This window comes from Cyclopterus lumpus, chromosome 22 (genome assembly GCF_009769545.1).
Source record: "Cyclopterus lumpus isolate fCycLum1 chromosome 22, fCycLum1.pri, whole genome shotgun sequence".
In the NCBI taxonomy this organism is placed as follows: Eukaryota; Metazoa; Chordata; class Actinopteri; order Perciformes; family Cyclopteridae; genus Cyclopterus; species Cyclopterus lumpus.
This window is the reverse complement of record NC_046987.1, coordinates 18,571,649-18,589,124: the sequence shown is the minus strand read 5'-3', so window position 1 is coordinate 18,589,124 and position 17,476 is coordinate 18,571,649. Positions and strand designations below refer to the sequence as shown.

At 43.4% G+C, this 17,476-nt stretch overlaps 1 protein-coding gene, 1 non-coding gene and 2 gene segments (V, D, J or C); 2 read left to right on the top strand and 2 right to left on the bottom strand.

The window, feature by feature from the left end:
* Positions 1 to 13,792, bottom strand: part of LOC117751139 — a 37,372-nt gene extending 23,580 nt beyond the window's left edge. The window contains 2 exon segments of the V gene segment in view: positions 13,202 to 13,514; positions 13,633 to 13,792. Of these exon segments, the coding sequence occupies positions 13,202 to 13,514; positions 13,633 to 13,684 (365 nt within the window).
* The window catches only part of LOC117751141, a 37,346-nt gene extending 21,630 nt beyond the window's left edge, over positions 1 to 15,716 (top strand). The window contains 2 exon segments of the V gene segment in view: positions 14,372 to 14,409; positions 15,238 to 15,716. Of these exon segments, the coding sequence occupies positions 14,372 to 14,409; positions 15,238 to 15,557 (358 nt within the window).
* Positions 594 to 8,538, bottom strand: slc1a8b (solute carrier family 1 member 8b). The gene is made up of 11 exons (XM_034562681.1): positions 8,371 to 8,538; positions 7,731 to 7,810; positions 7,163 to 7,378; positions 4,952 to 4,994; positions 4,637 to 4,850; positions 3,585 to 3,684; positions 2,774 to 3,007; positions 2,493 to 2,687; positions 2,246 to 2,380; positions 1,999 to 2,149; positions 594 to 740 (listed from the first exon to the last, which is right to left on the bottom strand). The coding sequence occupies exons 1-11, from the start codon at positions 8,536 to 8,538 to the stop codon at positions 594 to 596; spliced, it is 1,683 nt and encodes a 560-aa protein (XP_034418572.1).
* Positions 15,717 to 16,977: 1,261 nt separating the features above from the next.
* Positions 16,978 to 17,059, top strand: trnal-uaa. The gene has a single exon. It is a non-coding gene; the product is annotated as a tRNA-Leu (tRNA).
* The last annotated feature ends 417 nt before the right edge of the window (positions 17,060 to 17,476 follow it).

Sequence of the window (17,476 nt, the reverse complement as noted above, 5' to 3'; positions counted from 1 at the left end):
TGATCGTCTTCCTAGAATACTTTTTTTATAATTGTACTAATGTCGCTTAATATATATATCCATAAATACCTTGTCGTAACATAAAAGGTTCACTTCAACAAAATCCATTTGCTCCTTGTCCTAGTTTTTGATTACATTCGAGTCTTTCAGAATTATTGTCAAAAACCAAGATCACGTTAAGGCAACTCAAAACCTTGGTTAGGACAGGCCTAACGGGCGTATGAATGTCTTAAGTGTCCCCGCGGACTAAACGCTTAACTCCATCTAATGCATGTCTGTTTTAAGATTTAGGTTACATGTGAAACTTAATGCATTTCCTCCCCAGTCAGAACCAAATGGAAACGAACAATATGTCTAGTACTCAAGTTTTGTTGTTTTTTTTCAGCATGGCACATGCAAAATCCAGTGAAGCCGCTTAAACCCCGACGACACAATGTTCTCACACTTTGGTCTCATTTAGAACAGAAACAGGATCTTAACCAAACTCAGGCCTCAGACGACGGTCCCCCGTTGATCCAAAGAGGTGGATCTGTGTGCGTTAGAAGGCAGTGTGTCCCCTTGATGTCCATCCCATAAAAAAATCAAAAAGAGTCTCACACTTGGCAGAGGTTGTAGCAGGCCAAAGGTCGCTCCAGCACGTTTTCTCCGTCCACCTCAAACACGTAATCGCACCGGTGTGCGATCAGAGGAGCGTCGGACATCGCCACGCTCTGATTGCCGAAGGAGATGACGGTGTCTCTCTGTAGGGAAGAAGTCACCCCGACAGTACGGTCAGTAAAGACGGGGAAGGTAGAGCTCAAAGGTTTTTCTCTTTTTTTTAAAGAAATACTACGCCTGTAAAATGTAATACAATGAGGAACAACAGTATACTAAATGGTTACTGAAAAAAAACTAAAATCGGTATCAAAGTCGAGATTCCAAAGGCCGTGAAAACACATTGTTCGCCACGAGATCTTACATTAATGGTTACGAAACCATCCATCCATCCATCCATCCATTATCAGCCGCTTATCCGGGGTCGGGTCGCGGTGGCAGCAGGTTCAGCAGGCTGACCCAGGCTTCCCTCTCACCCGCAACACTTTCCAGCTCATTCTGGGGGATCCCGAGGCGTTCCAAGGCCAGCCGGGAGATATAATCCCTCCAGCGTGTCCTCGGTCTTCCCCGGGGCCTCCTACCAGTTGGACGTGCCCGGAAAACCTCTAATGGGAGGCGTCCAGGAGGCATCCTGACTAGATGCCCGAACCACCTCAGCTGACTCCTTTCGACACGAAGGAGCAGCGACTCGACTCCAAGCTCCCCCCTGATGTCCGAGCTCCTTACCCTTGTTCTAAGGCTGAGCCCGGCCACCCTACGGAGGAAGCTCATTTCGGCCGCTTGTATCCGAGATCTCGTTCTTTCGGTCACGACCCAGAGTTCATGACCATAGGTGAGGGTTGGAACGTAGACCGACCAGTAAATGGAGAGCTTTGCCTTCCGGCTCAGCTCCCTCTTCACTAAGACGGACCGGTACAGCTCCTGTTTTACTGCTGCAGCCGCACCGATCCGCCTGTCGATCTCCCGCTCCACCTTACCCTTACGAAACCAAATATTTCAATTGAGAGAAGAAGAAAAAAGATGATTTCCATGCACCGATCAGTTGTTTTATGAAACAGTCCGATAACGGTTGCTCATGTTGTCGACGCCGCTGTCCAAACCTCCGGGTTTTTATCTGTGCTACTGACATCACTTTGGTCTTAACTTGTCGATATGATTTCATGACCGAACACCTGCTAAAATAACGTGCGTTGGCTATATAAAAAATGGTTAAACTAAGATGGTGAGCATCAGCACGTTGGCTTTGTCATTGATTCTAAACTCTGCTGCCTCATAGAGCCGCTAGCGTCTTGTTTCTGCCTGTTTAATACTTTGGAGTAATATTCACGATTTTTAAATAAAGCTTTTCAGAGGTTTTTCGAATGTGAACGTGCACTTTAACCTCACTAACTATTGTCCTCTCACCCGGTTGGGGCCGCCTCCGTTGTCAGCATCTGCAGGAGTAGGAGCTGGGGCCGGAGTGGCCGCCTTCTCGAAGTCCTTCTTACATAAATGAGCCATAATCCCAGCAGCTAAGGCATCGCCGAGAACATTGATCATCGTCCGGAATCGATCACTGGCGGCAACGAGAGGGACGAAGATAATAATTTACACATCGCCCCGAGACCCACTTGTGCTCTATATGGTGCGACCATTTTTCGTAGGGACTCACAGAACCCAATCGATGGCGACGATCAGGGAGATGTCAGCGGGCGGCAGCCCCACAGAGGTCAGGACGATAACCATGGTAACCAGACCGGCTTGAGGTATCCCGGCTGCCCCGATGCTGGCCGCCGTTGCCGTTATACTGATGAGACAAGAGCCAAAGCGGAAGAGTTAGGGATGGAAAACCAATTGGTTCTTCGAGACAAAAGACGTGAATCATGTGGAAGGTTAACAAGCTCAGTGACTGGTCTCACCTAATGGTGACCAGCTGGCCAAAGTCCAAGTCATACTCATTGACCTGAGCGATAAAGATGGCCGCCACTGCCTCGTACAGGGCGGTCCCATCCATGTTGATGGTGGCGCCCACTGGCAGCACGAAGCGAGCGATCTGCCGATCCACTCCGCAGTTCTCCAGGAGACACTTCATGGTGATGGGCAACGTGGCGGAGCTGAAAGGAGGCGGTCGGGTCAGGGTACTCCTATAGAGACCTACGACGACATCTACCAAAAACCTGTTTAGACGTTGTATTGTTACCTTGATGACGTGGCCAGAGCAATGACAAGAGCCTGCAGTAGCCCCCTGATGTAGGGGAAGGGGTTTTTGCGTGTGAAGAAGTAGTAGAAGAGAGGCAGCAGGATGAGGCCGTGCACAAACAAACCAGACAGCACCGTGATGAAGTACATGCCCAGCTTCTCTCCCAGGTGGGCGGGGTCTTGCATATCCAGGATCTTCCCCGCCACGAGGAACACAATGCCGAAGGGGAAGTACCTGCGCGGAGGGGGAGGAGATCATCGTTTATTGCACGCAAAAAAACCTTTTCAGCGCAACCTCAAGATAAACCTGACAGATAAAACCTTTGATATTAATTTTTTTAGGATAAACGCCAGTTCCACAAAGGAGACTGACCTGCCCTCAATCCCATCCAACACCTGGGGAATCAATCGGAGCCTCGTCTGGCGTCTGGCATCAGTGCCAGACCTCGCTAATGCGCTCGAGGATGAATGGGATCAAATCCCTGCAGCCATGCTCCTGAAGCTCGGAGGCTGCTACATCCGAAGATTAACGTGAACACACGTGGGAGTAATGTTCAGGTGTCCGAATACTTATGGCCATAAAATATACCCGACTATCCAAACTCATTGCATCTGTACTTACAGTTATTCCGGCGCTAATTTATCTCTTTGTGCTGAGTTCACTTAAATGCAATCCAGTCGACTCATCAGCTCCCACAAGGACGGAGCAGCTGTGTGAGATTTATTTGTACATGTAATCTGGCTCCGTCGTGTGAACTGTTGCGTCGTCTATTTGTGAAAGTGTGTGTGCGTGCGTGAGAGCACGAACTTACCACATAGCGGCGTTAATAATCTTCATGACGCACTCGTTGATGCACTGGCACACGTTGACCAGCGGCGCGCCCCGCTCTCCCATCTTACCCAGCAGCAGTCCTGAGAACAGACGGTGAGTTTTGTGAGGTCTCACAAGTCACCTCTAATAAAGGGTTCGTAATTACATAATCAACGGGTACTTTTTTAAAACTTATTTTATATATCTGCCGTCAGTATGTACTTTCCAGATTAAGATTTTACATCACAAATCCCTAAATAAGGCCGAAATAATTGAAATGATTCAATGCGTCACTCCAAATAGAAGAGTACCATGTGACTACATTACCCAACTGAATATAAAGTAGTTTAAACTCCGCTGTGACCAGCTGCAACAATAAAATGCTGCTAAATATTGCATTAGAATCAATCTAGTAATATTATGTCTTTTTTCTGCAATATCAGTACACCTTTAAAGGTGCTAGTATTATTGACATTAAGAGTATTATTGTAGAAGCAAAAAAAACTATTAACTATGAAATATATAGTATATATCTATAAAGTAATGTCTACTTGAGTAGAAAATGAAGTCACACTCTGTGTGTCCAAGTTTCTCTGTGATTTGTTTAGATAGCCTGCTAGATGCCGCGCGTGCTGTGCATGTTAGTGCATGTTAGTGCACGTGACGTTGCATGTTAGTGCATGTGCCCCACTGGGTAGCTCACGGTCTGTACTGCATTCATAAAGCGGTCACAGCTAATAATTCCGTCCCTGAACGACATTGCAGTAAGTAAAACCAGTAAAAACGCGGTTAGCTCTGTGCTGTTAGCATCGTTAGCCGCGTGAGCCGGCGCCATGTTGAGAGCCGCGTGGAGGCAATGGATATTTGCTCTAAGTATTAAAAGTAGCCCCTGGAAGTCGCGTGTAAGTAATAACATAATCTAAAAAGACATTACTTAACCTTTATGGAGGTTCACCTACTAGAAAACAGCACCATAAGGATTATACTCCAATAAACAAGGCCTGTAGTTTTGAGATGTTTTCTGGGATCTAATGAGCCGTGTGATTTTCTTACCCATGGTGGCTGAGAAGATGACAATCCCCAGTACGTTCATGCCCTTGCTGGTGCTGGGGACGATTTTATACTTGACTTCGGGAGCAGGGGTGATCTCCAGGAAGACCGGGTGGCCCAGTTGAGGGTTGTGGTAGTCGGGCATGACGTACACGTAGTTGGCTTGAGACTCTTTTACGTCAGAGTTCTGTACAATAGGTACCAGGTCCGTTCGGTACTGGAGTTGGAAGAAAAAAAAAGAACAACCACCACAGGTTTGTTCATATGTGTTCATATTTCCTTTTATCATTTTACAATTTCCTCCTTTTGTCCACTGACCTGCTGAAACGTTGCTTCGATGAGATTTGACGGGATCATGTTCCTATAAAAGACAATATTCAGACAAATAGGTCAGACGTCTGTACAGAAACATATTATTCAATAGTGTGGTGTCATTTCAATAAACTTCTGGGGCATATAAAGAGTTGTTTTTTAATTTTGAGGGTCAAAGTTCATTCCTGAGTACAAAGTAAGTACTTGTGCTTCATTGAATACTTAAATTTCACTCCACTGTTGTACTTCTACTTCACTTAATTGAAGAGGAAATGTTAACTTCAATACTTCCTTTTGATTTTTGTAGTTAATATTTACTTTACAAAGATTCTACATGAAAAAAACTGACTGTCTTAACATGAATAACATTACAATGCATTGTTATAAATCAAACCACGCAACTGTACATAAATAGGGGGGTTTATCTGCACGGACTATACTTTCACTTTTGATGCTTCAAATACATTTTGTATGTATTTTTTTCTACTTACAAAACATTTTCAACGCGGATATTTCTGTTATGTGAAAATTATACTTTTAATCAAGTAAAATTAGCCTCTGGATAGACTATGGAGCCACATGCATGAATGACAATTATTCATAAGCAGGTACTATAAAAAAAGAATGTGAAAACCAGACTGCGCACTTATCGAACAGAGGGTATTCATAAATAATACATGCACACACACGCACAAGAACATCAACAAAGTACACTCAAACAACACCAGGGGCCAGAGAGGGGCCTCCACATGCCGTGGGAGGTGTTCAGGGACACCGTGTACTGCATTAATACGGCATACGTACGTCAGGGACACTGAACCCATGATGCAAGCTCATCAAACACGTAAGAGGACCCAAATGCGCAGCTGATCTTTGGCTCAGAGAAAAAGATACAGCTCTCTAATAATAATCAGGTTTAGGAAGGACGTATTAGTGGATCTCCGACATGGAAGGTCAGCCTGAAGTCTCCAACGTGCACAGAGCGACGCTGCACAGGGACCTTCTGAGAAAGTGAAGGCTTAACAGATCACAATTAAGTGTCCTCCTATTCTTAGCCGACCTGCTGCATAAGAGTGAGACTGCAAATGTCCTTCTCTGTTTTCTTTTTTATAATGCTGACACGAAGGCGTATACGTTCTGATCGGTGTTGTTGTGACTCATAATTGACTCAAATATGCGGCCGATTTGTTTTTACTTTGATTTGATTAAATGTCACATTTTCAGAACGCTTTACTCGCTGACAATTTCATGATTTCTGACTTTCCATTGTTGTGAGAGCCATTGGTTGGTTGAATTGGTCCGTACTGGCTTTCCTCGGGCCGTCAGAGGGTACATAGTCCAGCAAATCCTCATACCAGAAAGCAGCACAGATGAGATGGACTGGGAACATCTGGAATCTCCTGAAAATCCTGTACTAAGAGGGCGCTTTTCTCCATTCTACGGACGAGGTGAATGTGGGAAATGCCGCGTGGTCCTACAAGATGCTCTCATGAAATGAGAGAAGATCGTCTGAACCGTGACTGAAAGAAACAATGAACTTCTCTGCTGCCATCCTATTGTCTTTGATGACCTCCTGACCTTTCCTCAAGCTAATTGTGTGCATCTCGGTCCTTTTTCTCTGATTTTCATTGCCATTGCAAGCGTGTTAGCATGCCGACGTTAGCATTTAGCTCAAAGCATTAGCGCAGCCACACAGAGACGCCAGCGTGGCGGCGAACTCGTGTTCCCTCCGGAAGGAGGAATTAGAGTGAATCATGTCAGAGCTGCATATTATGTGGATATTGTGTACGGCAGGAAATAACTGGATGTATATACATTAGCAAGCATTTCCAGATATGAGACGTGAGCCCACTGCACGTACTCAACTGTCCCACAATGCATTGCGTCTGGGTGAGCCAGGCTAAAAGCGGTCACTTTATTAGATTTGTATAGATTTTAAAAGCTGGTAATGTGTCACTTCAGTCAATTTTAACATGTTTTTACCGGAGAAAGTAATTAGATTCCCAACATGTGATGAGTTGATACAAATAATTCCCTTTTTGTGACGCCTTGAAACTGTCGCTTAAGCATATTTCAGTGTAAACATTCAGCTGGCTTCTTAATCTTGTTATTCAGTACGCAGTATGCAGTATGTTAGTATGCACAACCCATTTAGAGCTTGGTAGGGACGTCTAAAGGCTTCAATAAGGTAAATGTCTGGTGTCGGTCAGCATTTACCTGATGAGGTCCAGCAGGGCGTCAGCGGAAGTCATAACAGGCCCTGTGCTTGAATGGTGGCCATCTTTCTCGGAGCCCGTCCCCGGATGGATGATGAGCACCAGCACGATGCCAACGATGACGGCGATGAAGGTCGTCCACAGGTAGTAAGTGATCGTCAGGACTCCCAGTCGACCACTGGCCTTTGTGTCCATGGCTGACAGGCCTGACATGAGACTGGATCGCGAGATAAAAAAGGTTCAAACTGTGAAATGCTCTTTTCTCTTTACTAAATTCCAGACAATGTAACCGTTGAACCTTTGATAATGGAGCAATCTGAAAATATTGCTCAATAAAACTATAATTCCGGGTGACGGGACGGAAAAAATATACATAAATACTGTGCATGGGAAGTTTTGTGTGATTGATGCTTACTCTAAATGTTTATCTGTTGATATTTTGTCCAAAGTGATGCATTTCATCAAAAGTCGTCAGGGAAGGAAACATTGTGACTGCTCATAGTAAAACACTGCAGCTGGTTGCTGTTGTATTTGAGTCTGGACCCACACAGGTGGAGGACTTTTCTTACCTGGAGGTGATGAGCGGCAGAATCAACATCTTCAACATCCTCATCAGCAGCTCTCCAGGGAAGGAGAAGTAGATCTTAGCCTGAGTGAGAGAGTGACAAGTAAGCACACCTTATTTCTAGGAGAGTAAGGACCCCGAAATCCAACACAAAGCTATTTTATCCCCTACGTCCACCAGCTTGTCGACAACTGTGTCGGTCTGACGTTTGATGCTGAGAAGGTAATGTGCATAGGGCAATTAAAGGGCTTCTTTTTTTTTTTTATTAAAACTAAAACAGAAAACAAAACTCTTAAATCCAAAAATACTAATAAAGCTAAGAGCAGCTGCAGAGTCGGGGGGGGGGGGGGGGGGGGGGGGGGGGATCTTTCTCTGTGGGTTCTTTCTTCTGGAGCTCAAGTGATCCAATGTTAATTATTGATTCATAGCAACTTGAACTATTTCAGCACTTCTGACACCTCTGCTTCCTGGTTGAACCTGATCCTCTGCTCATCTCTGCTTCCACTCTGCCTATTATTACTGATTTGCACACAGTGTTACAACTCCCAACACATTATATCAAGGTAATAAAGTAAAAATGTAAGTTTGCAACATGCAAAACAAGCCAAAATGGCGCCCCTGTTGGTTTCCTCCTCCATCCCTACCTGTGTGGACAGGTTGAGCGACCTCAGGGCGAACCCGAGCCCGCAGCCCGTCACCACGGCAAAGACCGAGAGCGTCAGCAGGCCGTTCCTCCTGCAGTAGTCCTTCACGTACGCCCTGACCTTCCACAAAACCATATTTTTCATCATCTTCTTCAACCATTCCATCATATTTTCGGGCCCGTCCCGCTCCCGCCCCCCCCCCCCCCCCGGGACCCCCCTGTGAGTGAACGCAGATGTCCTGAGGGATCGATGGGAGGTCAGTTGGCCTTTGTGTCCCACGGGATCCGAGGTCCCTGGTGGATCTGATCAAATGTGGTGGTCCTGTCTCTCACTGAGGAAGTCCAGACTGACAGAGGAGATGTTGACGAACTGATTCCTGGTGAAGCGTTGCCTAAATGGATTATCCCTATCCCATGCTTCCTCCCAGCCACCCGGGCTAATCAAAGAGGCTCAGCACTGATTAGCTCCTCCTTTTATAGCTCATTATGGGTTATTACTACCCGCCTCCGAGTTATCCCATTCATGAAACGGGTGCTTGCCCTTTGACCTCTCTCTACATTTCATACACATCCATCGGCACTACTTGCACTATGACCACTTTCTGCACTACATCCCCATTTCACTGTTGTTGTCGTTTATATTGTACACACATGTCGCTATGGTTGTCTTTAATGTCTTTATATTCATCCTGTTATTTACAATTTAAATATGTATGTACGATGAGAGTGTACGTGAAACCGGAGTCAAATTCCATGTGTGTGCACACATACATATAAAGCTGATTCTGATTCTGATTCTGACCTCTCTACGTTTGCATTTAGCTGGACCGGAACATCTTTTGCTGATTTCGCTCTTCAATCTTGTTGTTGACGTGCATTTAGCAATTAGATTTTGTTTACAGCGAGTAAGTGAAGGAGTTGCACTGTAAGGAGGCAGGACAAAGAGGAAAGAGGAGACACCAGCGTCAGTCCTCAGTGTTTAGGAAACGCCCCCTTCGATCTCACCGTGAGGTGAGGCTGTAAGGTGTGTTCAGGGATCAGGGATCAGGGCCCCGGACGTCAGGACTTGGGGGGGGGGGGGGGGGGGGGGGGGGGGGGGGGGTGAACATCTTCGCCCTCTGCGATGTCACGGCATCAAGGTGTAAGCTCTGACAGGTAGAATCAGATTTATAGTCGATGACAAAGAATCTGGAGGAATATTTAACATAAATCATGACGTGAAGCTGCTCAAGGCCGTCTGTTCTCGCTTGTTGTTTTGCACGTCCCGTTAATTCTGCAGTCTGCTGCCGTCACAGCTGACCTGGGATCAGATCCAAAGTTGACTTGTCCAACAACATCCGCCCACGTCACATGTAACCAATCCAATAACACGTAATCCTCGTCTACCAATGCACGCGGAAAGTTCAACCAATTGCTACGAAAAGAGACTCACGCAACACTTTGTCTTGTTTCTTTTTCTTTGTCTTTCTTTCTGCTAAATATTAATTACCATCATCATAAACACTTGATTATTTCTAAACTTAAACAAACAAACAACTTTTTTATAGCCCCCGACTCCACATGCACTCTTGCAAACGTCCTGAAAGCGGCTATATTTTTTTAAATATTTTATAATAACAAGATATAAAATGACAATGTAATAGCAATAAACAAACAAACAGAGAATCGTCACATAATCTGCTGCAGGATGCATGAAAGTCGATATATACGTTAATTATGTGTTGAGATATTCAACTGAATTTGTGAAAAGAATGGACCCACAAGCACATAAACTATGAACTGTTCTGTGCTTTAATATGTTTAAAAGTACCATGCTATAAGACTAAAGAATATATAATCAACAGTTTAATTTATTTTCATTCATTCAATTTTATCATTCAAACGTTTTTCATGTTCATAATCTAATGGATCTGTGGATTCATGTTCAACGCAGCTGTGATTTTATCAATAAAGGCCGCTTATCTTTGTGTTCGTGGTTCATTAATTTCCCATGTAGTGAAAGGGAAGTGAAAGGGACAGCTGACGAAGGTTTTAGCCGCTTTTACATTAGTTTTTAGAGAAGAAATAACTGTGGATTACAGTTATTCAGTGTCTTTTTATTTCTTATATAATTTATTAATCGTGAAAAATACCGTCTCGTCGTCTCGGTATCAAACCCGATACATCTGATCGTACGGGAGATGGTTGTATTTCCATTAATAATTGACATTTGTTTTTTTTAGAAATGAATATGTAGTTAAAAAAAACAGAATCTAATCGCCCCAGTTTACTCATAAAGAGACAGAATAATGAGAACTGAGACATAGAAGAGCATCTGTGAGTGTGTTTCAGTTGGATGGAGAGCCCTGGTGGTTCTGCTTGAGGACTCTCGTGTTGCGTTCACTGGACCGTTCATCACAGTCTCTCGGCCGACCGTCTGCACCCAAAAAAGCAGAGGTCACAACAGAGAGGAAATATTTCCTCAAAGACAAAGCTGACTGTCAGAAATAACATCTGCATTTCATTCGTATTACAAAGTGTACTTCAGCTTTGGTGTAAAAAGAGGAATGAATGTCTTCTGCATTCATTTGAGATCTTTTTTGACATTTTTTTTATTAGTGACTTTGCGCATAATTGAACATCTGGAGCTGTAAAGGGGAACAAAACGTGAATGAAAATCAGGGTTTCACTTCCCCTTTGACTCGGGGTCTGTGAGGCGGTGCTTTGGGTGACTCTGCTCGTGTTCAGGTGAGCAGCGGTGCGTGTCAACAGGTTGTTGTAGGACTCTGCATCCCCGGTGTGCACAGGCCCTCGTATGCTCCCACACAGTAGTGGTCCTCTGCATCCTCAGACTGGACTTCAGCTACTTGTTGTGTAAAACTGCAGTTTTTGGGAGGCTGTTCAGGTGCCTGCAGGTATACTGAGATCATCACCAACACCTGGACTGGCTGTACAGCTCAAGAGAAACCCCTCTCTCTCCCACACCAGCAGGCTGCGATGCAGGAGACTGAGTCACTACATGGAGATAAAACATTTCCACCGTTTGTGATACTTTATGTAAAACGTGTGTTGCTCCGTGTGTGTAAAAGTTGGTTAGTGCAGTAGCTTTAGGGTCAAATAAATCAAATCAATGCCTCCGACTGACGGGAGACTGTCGGCAGACAGCAGGGGGACCAGCAACATCTTCATTATGGATGTGTTTGTGTGAGTGGTGAGACGGTAACGACCCTCTGGATGCAACCCTCCATCTGATCAACACTGCCATCTTGTGACTTTAAGCTAAATAACTTGTTAAAGTGGCACATTTAGTTGCTTGAGTAACACTGTGAGGGGCAGAGGCCATGATGTCAAACCACCAATTCAATACAAGTCATGCATTCAAACACTGACTGAAGTAAAAGTGTAGAAAGTATCAACAAAAGCAGAATGTTATATTATTATCATGAATGTAACTACTCTATCCTTATATCTATCAGATATCTGTGTGTCTGATCACAAAGCAATTTTTTTCAGTGTGGTTTCATCCCAACTTCCCACAACTCACAGTACACCTGCTCGTTGCCGGGTTTTTAACTCCATGTCTGCTTGCACACTTTCAGAGTGTTTTACTGCTGCTTCTTTAACTGCTTTTAATCCACATTCTGATACTGAGGAGCTGGTCTCTCTTTTTAATCACACCTGTCAGACTGTCCTGGACTCTGTTGCCCCCTACAAGGTCAACAAGTTAAACAGAACACCACAGCCCTGGATAAATGAATCCACCAAAGGACTTAAGAGAGACTGTAGGAGAAGGAAAGAAAATGGAAAGAAAACTGCCCTCCACATATTTTATGATATTTGGAAAGAGGCAATGAATAACTATCAAAAGGCAGTTAAAGAATCAAGAACCTCCTTCTTCTCCAATTTAATTCTAAACAATCATTCAAACCCCAGAGTCTTATTCAAGGTCATAGACAAGGTCATAAACCCCTCCCCCTGTCATTTTATTGATGCCTCACAAGAGATGTGTGAGAAGTTTTTAAATTATTTTAATCACAAGGTAAATTAAATAAGACAACAAATTACCCCCCAACCCACGTTTTACATGCCAGTAGGAACATTCAAAACTCTTTTAGTCATTTTCAACCTGTTTCATTGCCCTTTTTATCCCAACTTATATCACACATGAACTCAGCCACATGCTGCCTTGATTTTATTCCTACTAAATTTCTCAAAGAGGTTATTGGCACTGTAGGTCCCAGTGTTTTATTAATTATAAATAGCTCCTTAGCAAGTGGTGCTTTCCCATCGATCTTTTAAACATGCAATCGTAAATAAAAAGTTATCAAAAGTTAAAGTTACTCTATGTACTTCTGGATCTATAATAACTATACTGTTTTGTTTTTCTAGTCTAGCAAAATGGCTACGAGTGAAATTTGTGTTGCATCATGACAATGAATGATGCTTGAATCCTCGACCTCTTTTAAACAGATTATATTGTTTTATATGTAAAATAACGTCGCAATCTACAAGGTAAGAAGTCAAGTCCTATCGAGCTGTTGATTAAATACAAAAAAAAGTGAAAACTACAATGTTTCACAATAAAATGTCGTGGACCAGAGAAGTTTAAGTGGATCAAATATGTATAAATAGGCCAGACATTACTATTCCTGGTAATGAATAGTTTTTAAAAACATTTTAAAGTCTAAGATGGTGTTTTAAACCTATAATACATTGATTAAGTGTTGCAGTGTGTGCTTGGTGAGGTTACTGTCAGCTCTGTGTTCACTGCTCCGTGTCAGAGTCTCTTCCTCTTCAGCAGCAGCCGTCTGACTGAAGGAGGTTTTTGTACGACTACAAATCAGCGTGTGAACACACCACCGGAGTGGTAACTCTGACAGTAATAAACCGCTGCGTCTTCACTCTGAACTCCACTGACGGTCAAAGTGAAGTCAGAGCTGCTTCCACCGCCACTAAACCGAGCTGGTGTTCCTGATAGAAGTGTGCTCACATATTTGATGAGGAGCTGTGGAGGCTGTCCAGCTTTCTGTTGATACCAGAACATAGCCTGATCTCCATCACCATATCTGTAAACAGGTTCACTACTCTTACAGGTGAGGGTGACGGTGGATCCTGGAGCAGATGTCACTGCTGGAGGCTGAGTCACAGTCACCTGACCGCTGCATCCTGCAGACAGAGAACATTCATCATTTATCATTCATCATTCATCATTTATCATTCATCATCAGCATAAACGAGAGCAGAGGCAGCGCGTCGTGTCTGAAGTGTTGCTGAGCGAATGAACCTGTGAAGCAGCAGCAGGCCAGCGTCCAGACGAGGAGGGCGATCAGAGTCATGGTGGTCGTGGTTCCTGCTGGGTTGACTGACAGGTCCGAGTCCTGCAGGGTTTGAACTCACAGGACTATAAACCTTCTCAGTTCTCTGGAGGATCAGCTGACGATGCAAAGCCTCCTCATATGGAAATGATGTCTCTGCTCTGGACGGACTGAAAGCAACAGGGACTCAAACCCAGGAGCAATATGTTGTTTTAACTCCATCTATCTTAATGGAATATAGAACATGTTCATATAGAAGAGCAGATGAGGATTTAAGGATACCTTTGTGCTCTCTGTGGTTGGTATCATGTGTGTGTTTGTCTGCCTTTCATTTACTGACAGGGTTTACTGTGGATTTATAACATATTTAAATTCTGCTCGATATGAGTTTGTTAATTATCATTATTAAAAGGGATCATGTTCATTTAAAACACGTATCAACTGATGTAAAACTGTGAAAGATTGACTTTGTTACAATGAGACTGTGATTGTTTCTCTGTCAGGTTTAGAAAAGTAGAGAGAAATTAAATAATGATGTTCATTTATATGATCATTTCAATCCACATCATTTAAGAAAACTTGTTAGATTGAAGAAAGTATATCTTGTTATGTATTGTTGTAAACAACAGAGAGTTTTTCAGTGGATAGATGCTGGTTCACAGAGCAGGAGGTTTTTGTACGGCCTCTTAATGAGTTTCTATCACTGTGGTACACTTTTGGTGGAGGAACCAAACTCATCGTTGACTGTAAGTATAACAGATTTATAATTTCTACAACATGAATTATTATACTAACCTTTGCATTAGAATGTAATGAAACAAAGTTATGTTGGATAATTTATATGTTTTGGGATATTTTTTTGCCAACTACAAAGCTTGGCCAATATCACATTTTAGATTAATTGTGCAGATATTAATATAATTTTAGTATTATACATAATATTGTCGTGACATATGCGCAGAACCATTAAAAAAAACTACTTTATTTATGTTTCCCAAAGTTTAGTAGAAATATTGTCTATCTTTCAACATTCAGAAAAGAGCATGTTTATCTTTTTATTTGTATTTGTATCGTTCAAACAGCCGTTAGATATAACATTTAACGTGGACGCCTTTAAAACAAATTAGTTTAGTTTATGCAGTTTGCGTTGGCGGTTCGTGGTGAAAAAGGAAGTGAAACAGATGTCACATCTTCTTCCACTAGAAAACCATCGAAGGATGAATTATGTTCTATCATACATAATATTAACGATATATATGAACATGTCATGTCATATTAATTTATTCAACTTCTCCATTACATTAACATCTAAGTCATGTTTATACGTTTCTTTAATTCTTAGTGATTATTGATCCGTGGCCACAGTATAGATTCAATCCACTTTTACCATTTAGTTTCTATGTTAAACCCTCATTCCTTCCCTTGTCTCCTCTCCTCTGTGTGATCTCCTCATGCACACCTCTAACCCAAATGACCTTTAACCTCTGTCGGGTATCAGAGCCGTCTCGTGTCCAGCTGTGTCTCCCAGAGTGGACGTTAATCTGCTCCTTGTGTGTCTCTGCTCCCCCTTCCAGCTGGCCCCATGGTCCGGCCCTCGGTCTCTCTGCTTCCCCCCTCCTCGGAGCAGCTCTCCGGGGGCTCGGCCACGCTGGCCTGCCTGCTGTCCGGCTACTCTCCTCAGGGGGCCGTGGTGAGCTGGGAGGTGGACGGCACGGAGGTGACAGAGGGGGTCCTGAGCAGCTCCGAGGAGGAGGAGAGCGGACGCCACAGCAGCAGCAGCACCCTGAACCTGAGCCGGCAGCGCTGGATGGAAGGAGAGCTGTACTCCTGCAAGGTCCTCCATCATGGCCACAGCGAGACCCGGTCCCTCCACAGGAGCCAGTGTAAGGGCTAGAGGAGCTGGCTGAAGCCCAGGACGGGGAGCTCTGTGTGGGGGGGAGAGAGCAGCAGGAACACACCTGCTGCTGCTCTGCTCAATATGAGTTTGAGTGATTGTAATCTAAAGATGATTGATGTTGTTTCTAATAAAAGGTTTCACTGATGAATAGCAAGATGAAGTGTTTGGTCTTTTATCGCATCAAGAAGAGTTCGAAAATAAATGGCTTAAATGATACTAATGAAAAGCTTTGGATTCATCATATACATGTCAATATTGCTCCGGTTAAAACTTGTAATCAGAGTGATATTCCATACAGGTAAAGAAAAGTAAAAAATGCATTCTCATGTCATAATTTAAAAAAACTTTAATTACGTTTTAGTAAGGGAGGAATCATGTTTCAAACATGTGATGGTGCAACACAAAAAACTATAGATCAGTATTTGTTATTAAGTTAAAATAAATCTCACCGTGGCACAGAAAACCTTAATAAAACTGTGAGAAGCAGTGATGCATTAAAAAATAATGCAAAAACACATGTGAAAGAAGGCAACCACACAGCTGTGCTTGTGGAACTGAAAAGGAGAGATGAGGTGGAGTGAGTGGAGGCTCCATCTGCCTGAGGCCGGATTAAGAACATGAAGGCACTGTTGACTCTGTTCATCATCTCTCTGAGTGTCTCTCTGCTCATGAATACATGCAGAGCGCCCTCTGCTGGCTGTCCAGGTCCACTGGCTGTCAAGGGAGAGAGAGGAGAAAGAGGAAAGAAACCGGCAGGTTTGAGGTTTATGACGTTTAGAATAAAAGTGACTTGTGCAATTAACTGTTATGTTAGTATCAAATACAACGTCCCTGCTTTACTTATGACGTTGACTTAAAAGCCACTAAAGAATGAGGCCATGTGATCGGATCTGGCCGAGGTTCATCATGACACAAGTTTTCAAAAAAAGAAAATGTACTAAACTGATGGCTGGGAGATAATCTGTACGAATGAGTTTGGTTTTCTATTTTTTTGGGAGTTTTTCCTGATCCGATATGAGGTCAAAGGTCAGCGATGTTGTATGTGTACAGATTGTAAAGCTCTCTGAGGCAAAATGTATCATTTGTGATTTTGGGCTATACCAAATAAATGAATTGAACGTGTTGCTTCACATGAAAGACAATACTCTCTTTGTAATGCCTCCACTCTTTCAGAGAATAAACTGTGTCCTCCTGCAGCCCGTGGAGGTCCATCATCCACTGGGGGATTCCCAGTTACCACCAGTTAGACCATCATCAGCCTCCATACTGTACATGTAGTGACAACACCAGAGTTATTGCTCATCCTCTGGTCTGTGTGGTTAGCGGCGTGACGTCATACATTTACTCAGATCGACCTTTACCTGTGACGCTGAAAATATATATTTTTTCAACGTATCGTCAGATGACACATTTCTGTACCAGGATGGCCGAGTGGTTAAGGCGTTGGACTTAAGATCCAATGGACGTAGTCCTCGTGGGTTCGAACCCCACTCCTGGTAAAAAAAAATGAGGTTTTAATCTAATTATAAATTGTGGAAAAAGTGACAATATCTTGTAAGGTTTCATCGACTTATGTTCATTCGTATAAACTACTTACTATTCTCATGTTGAGCTCACATGTTTAAGCACATAAATGACACCTCGGATGTAAAGCTTACTTATTCTAACAGATACATGATATCTATATAGATTTTGCAGGCTCCTTTGCGACGCGCTAATGAGCTAATTAAGCGTGCACACCTGCAGGTGATTAGCAAAAGCCACGGAGGTTCAGGAACGGAGAGGTGAAACACCACGAAACTGACACAACTAAGCTACCCACTGCCATCAGGTAAATGACATTCCATTCGCAATAATGATGTTGGGCTTAATATTGACGGCACATTTCACTCAATATTTTTAATGCATCATCTGGC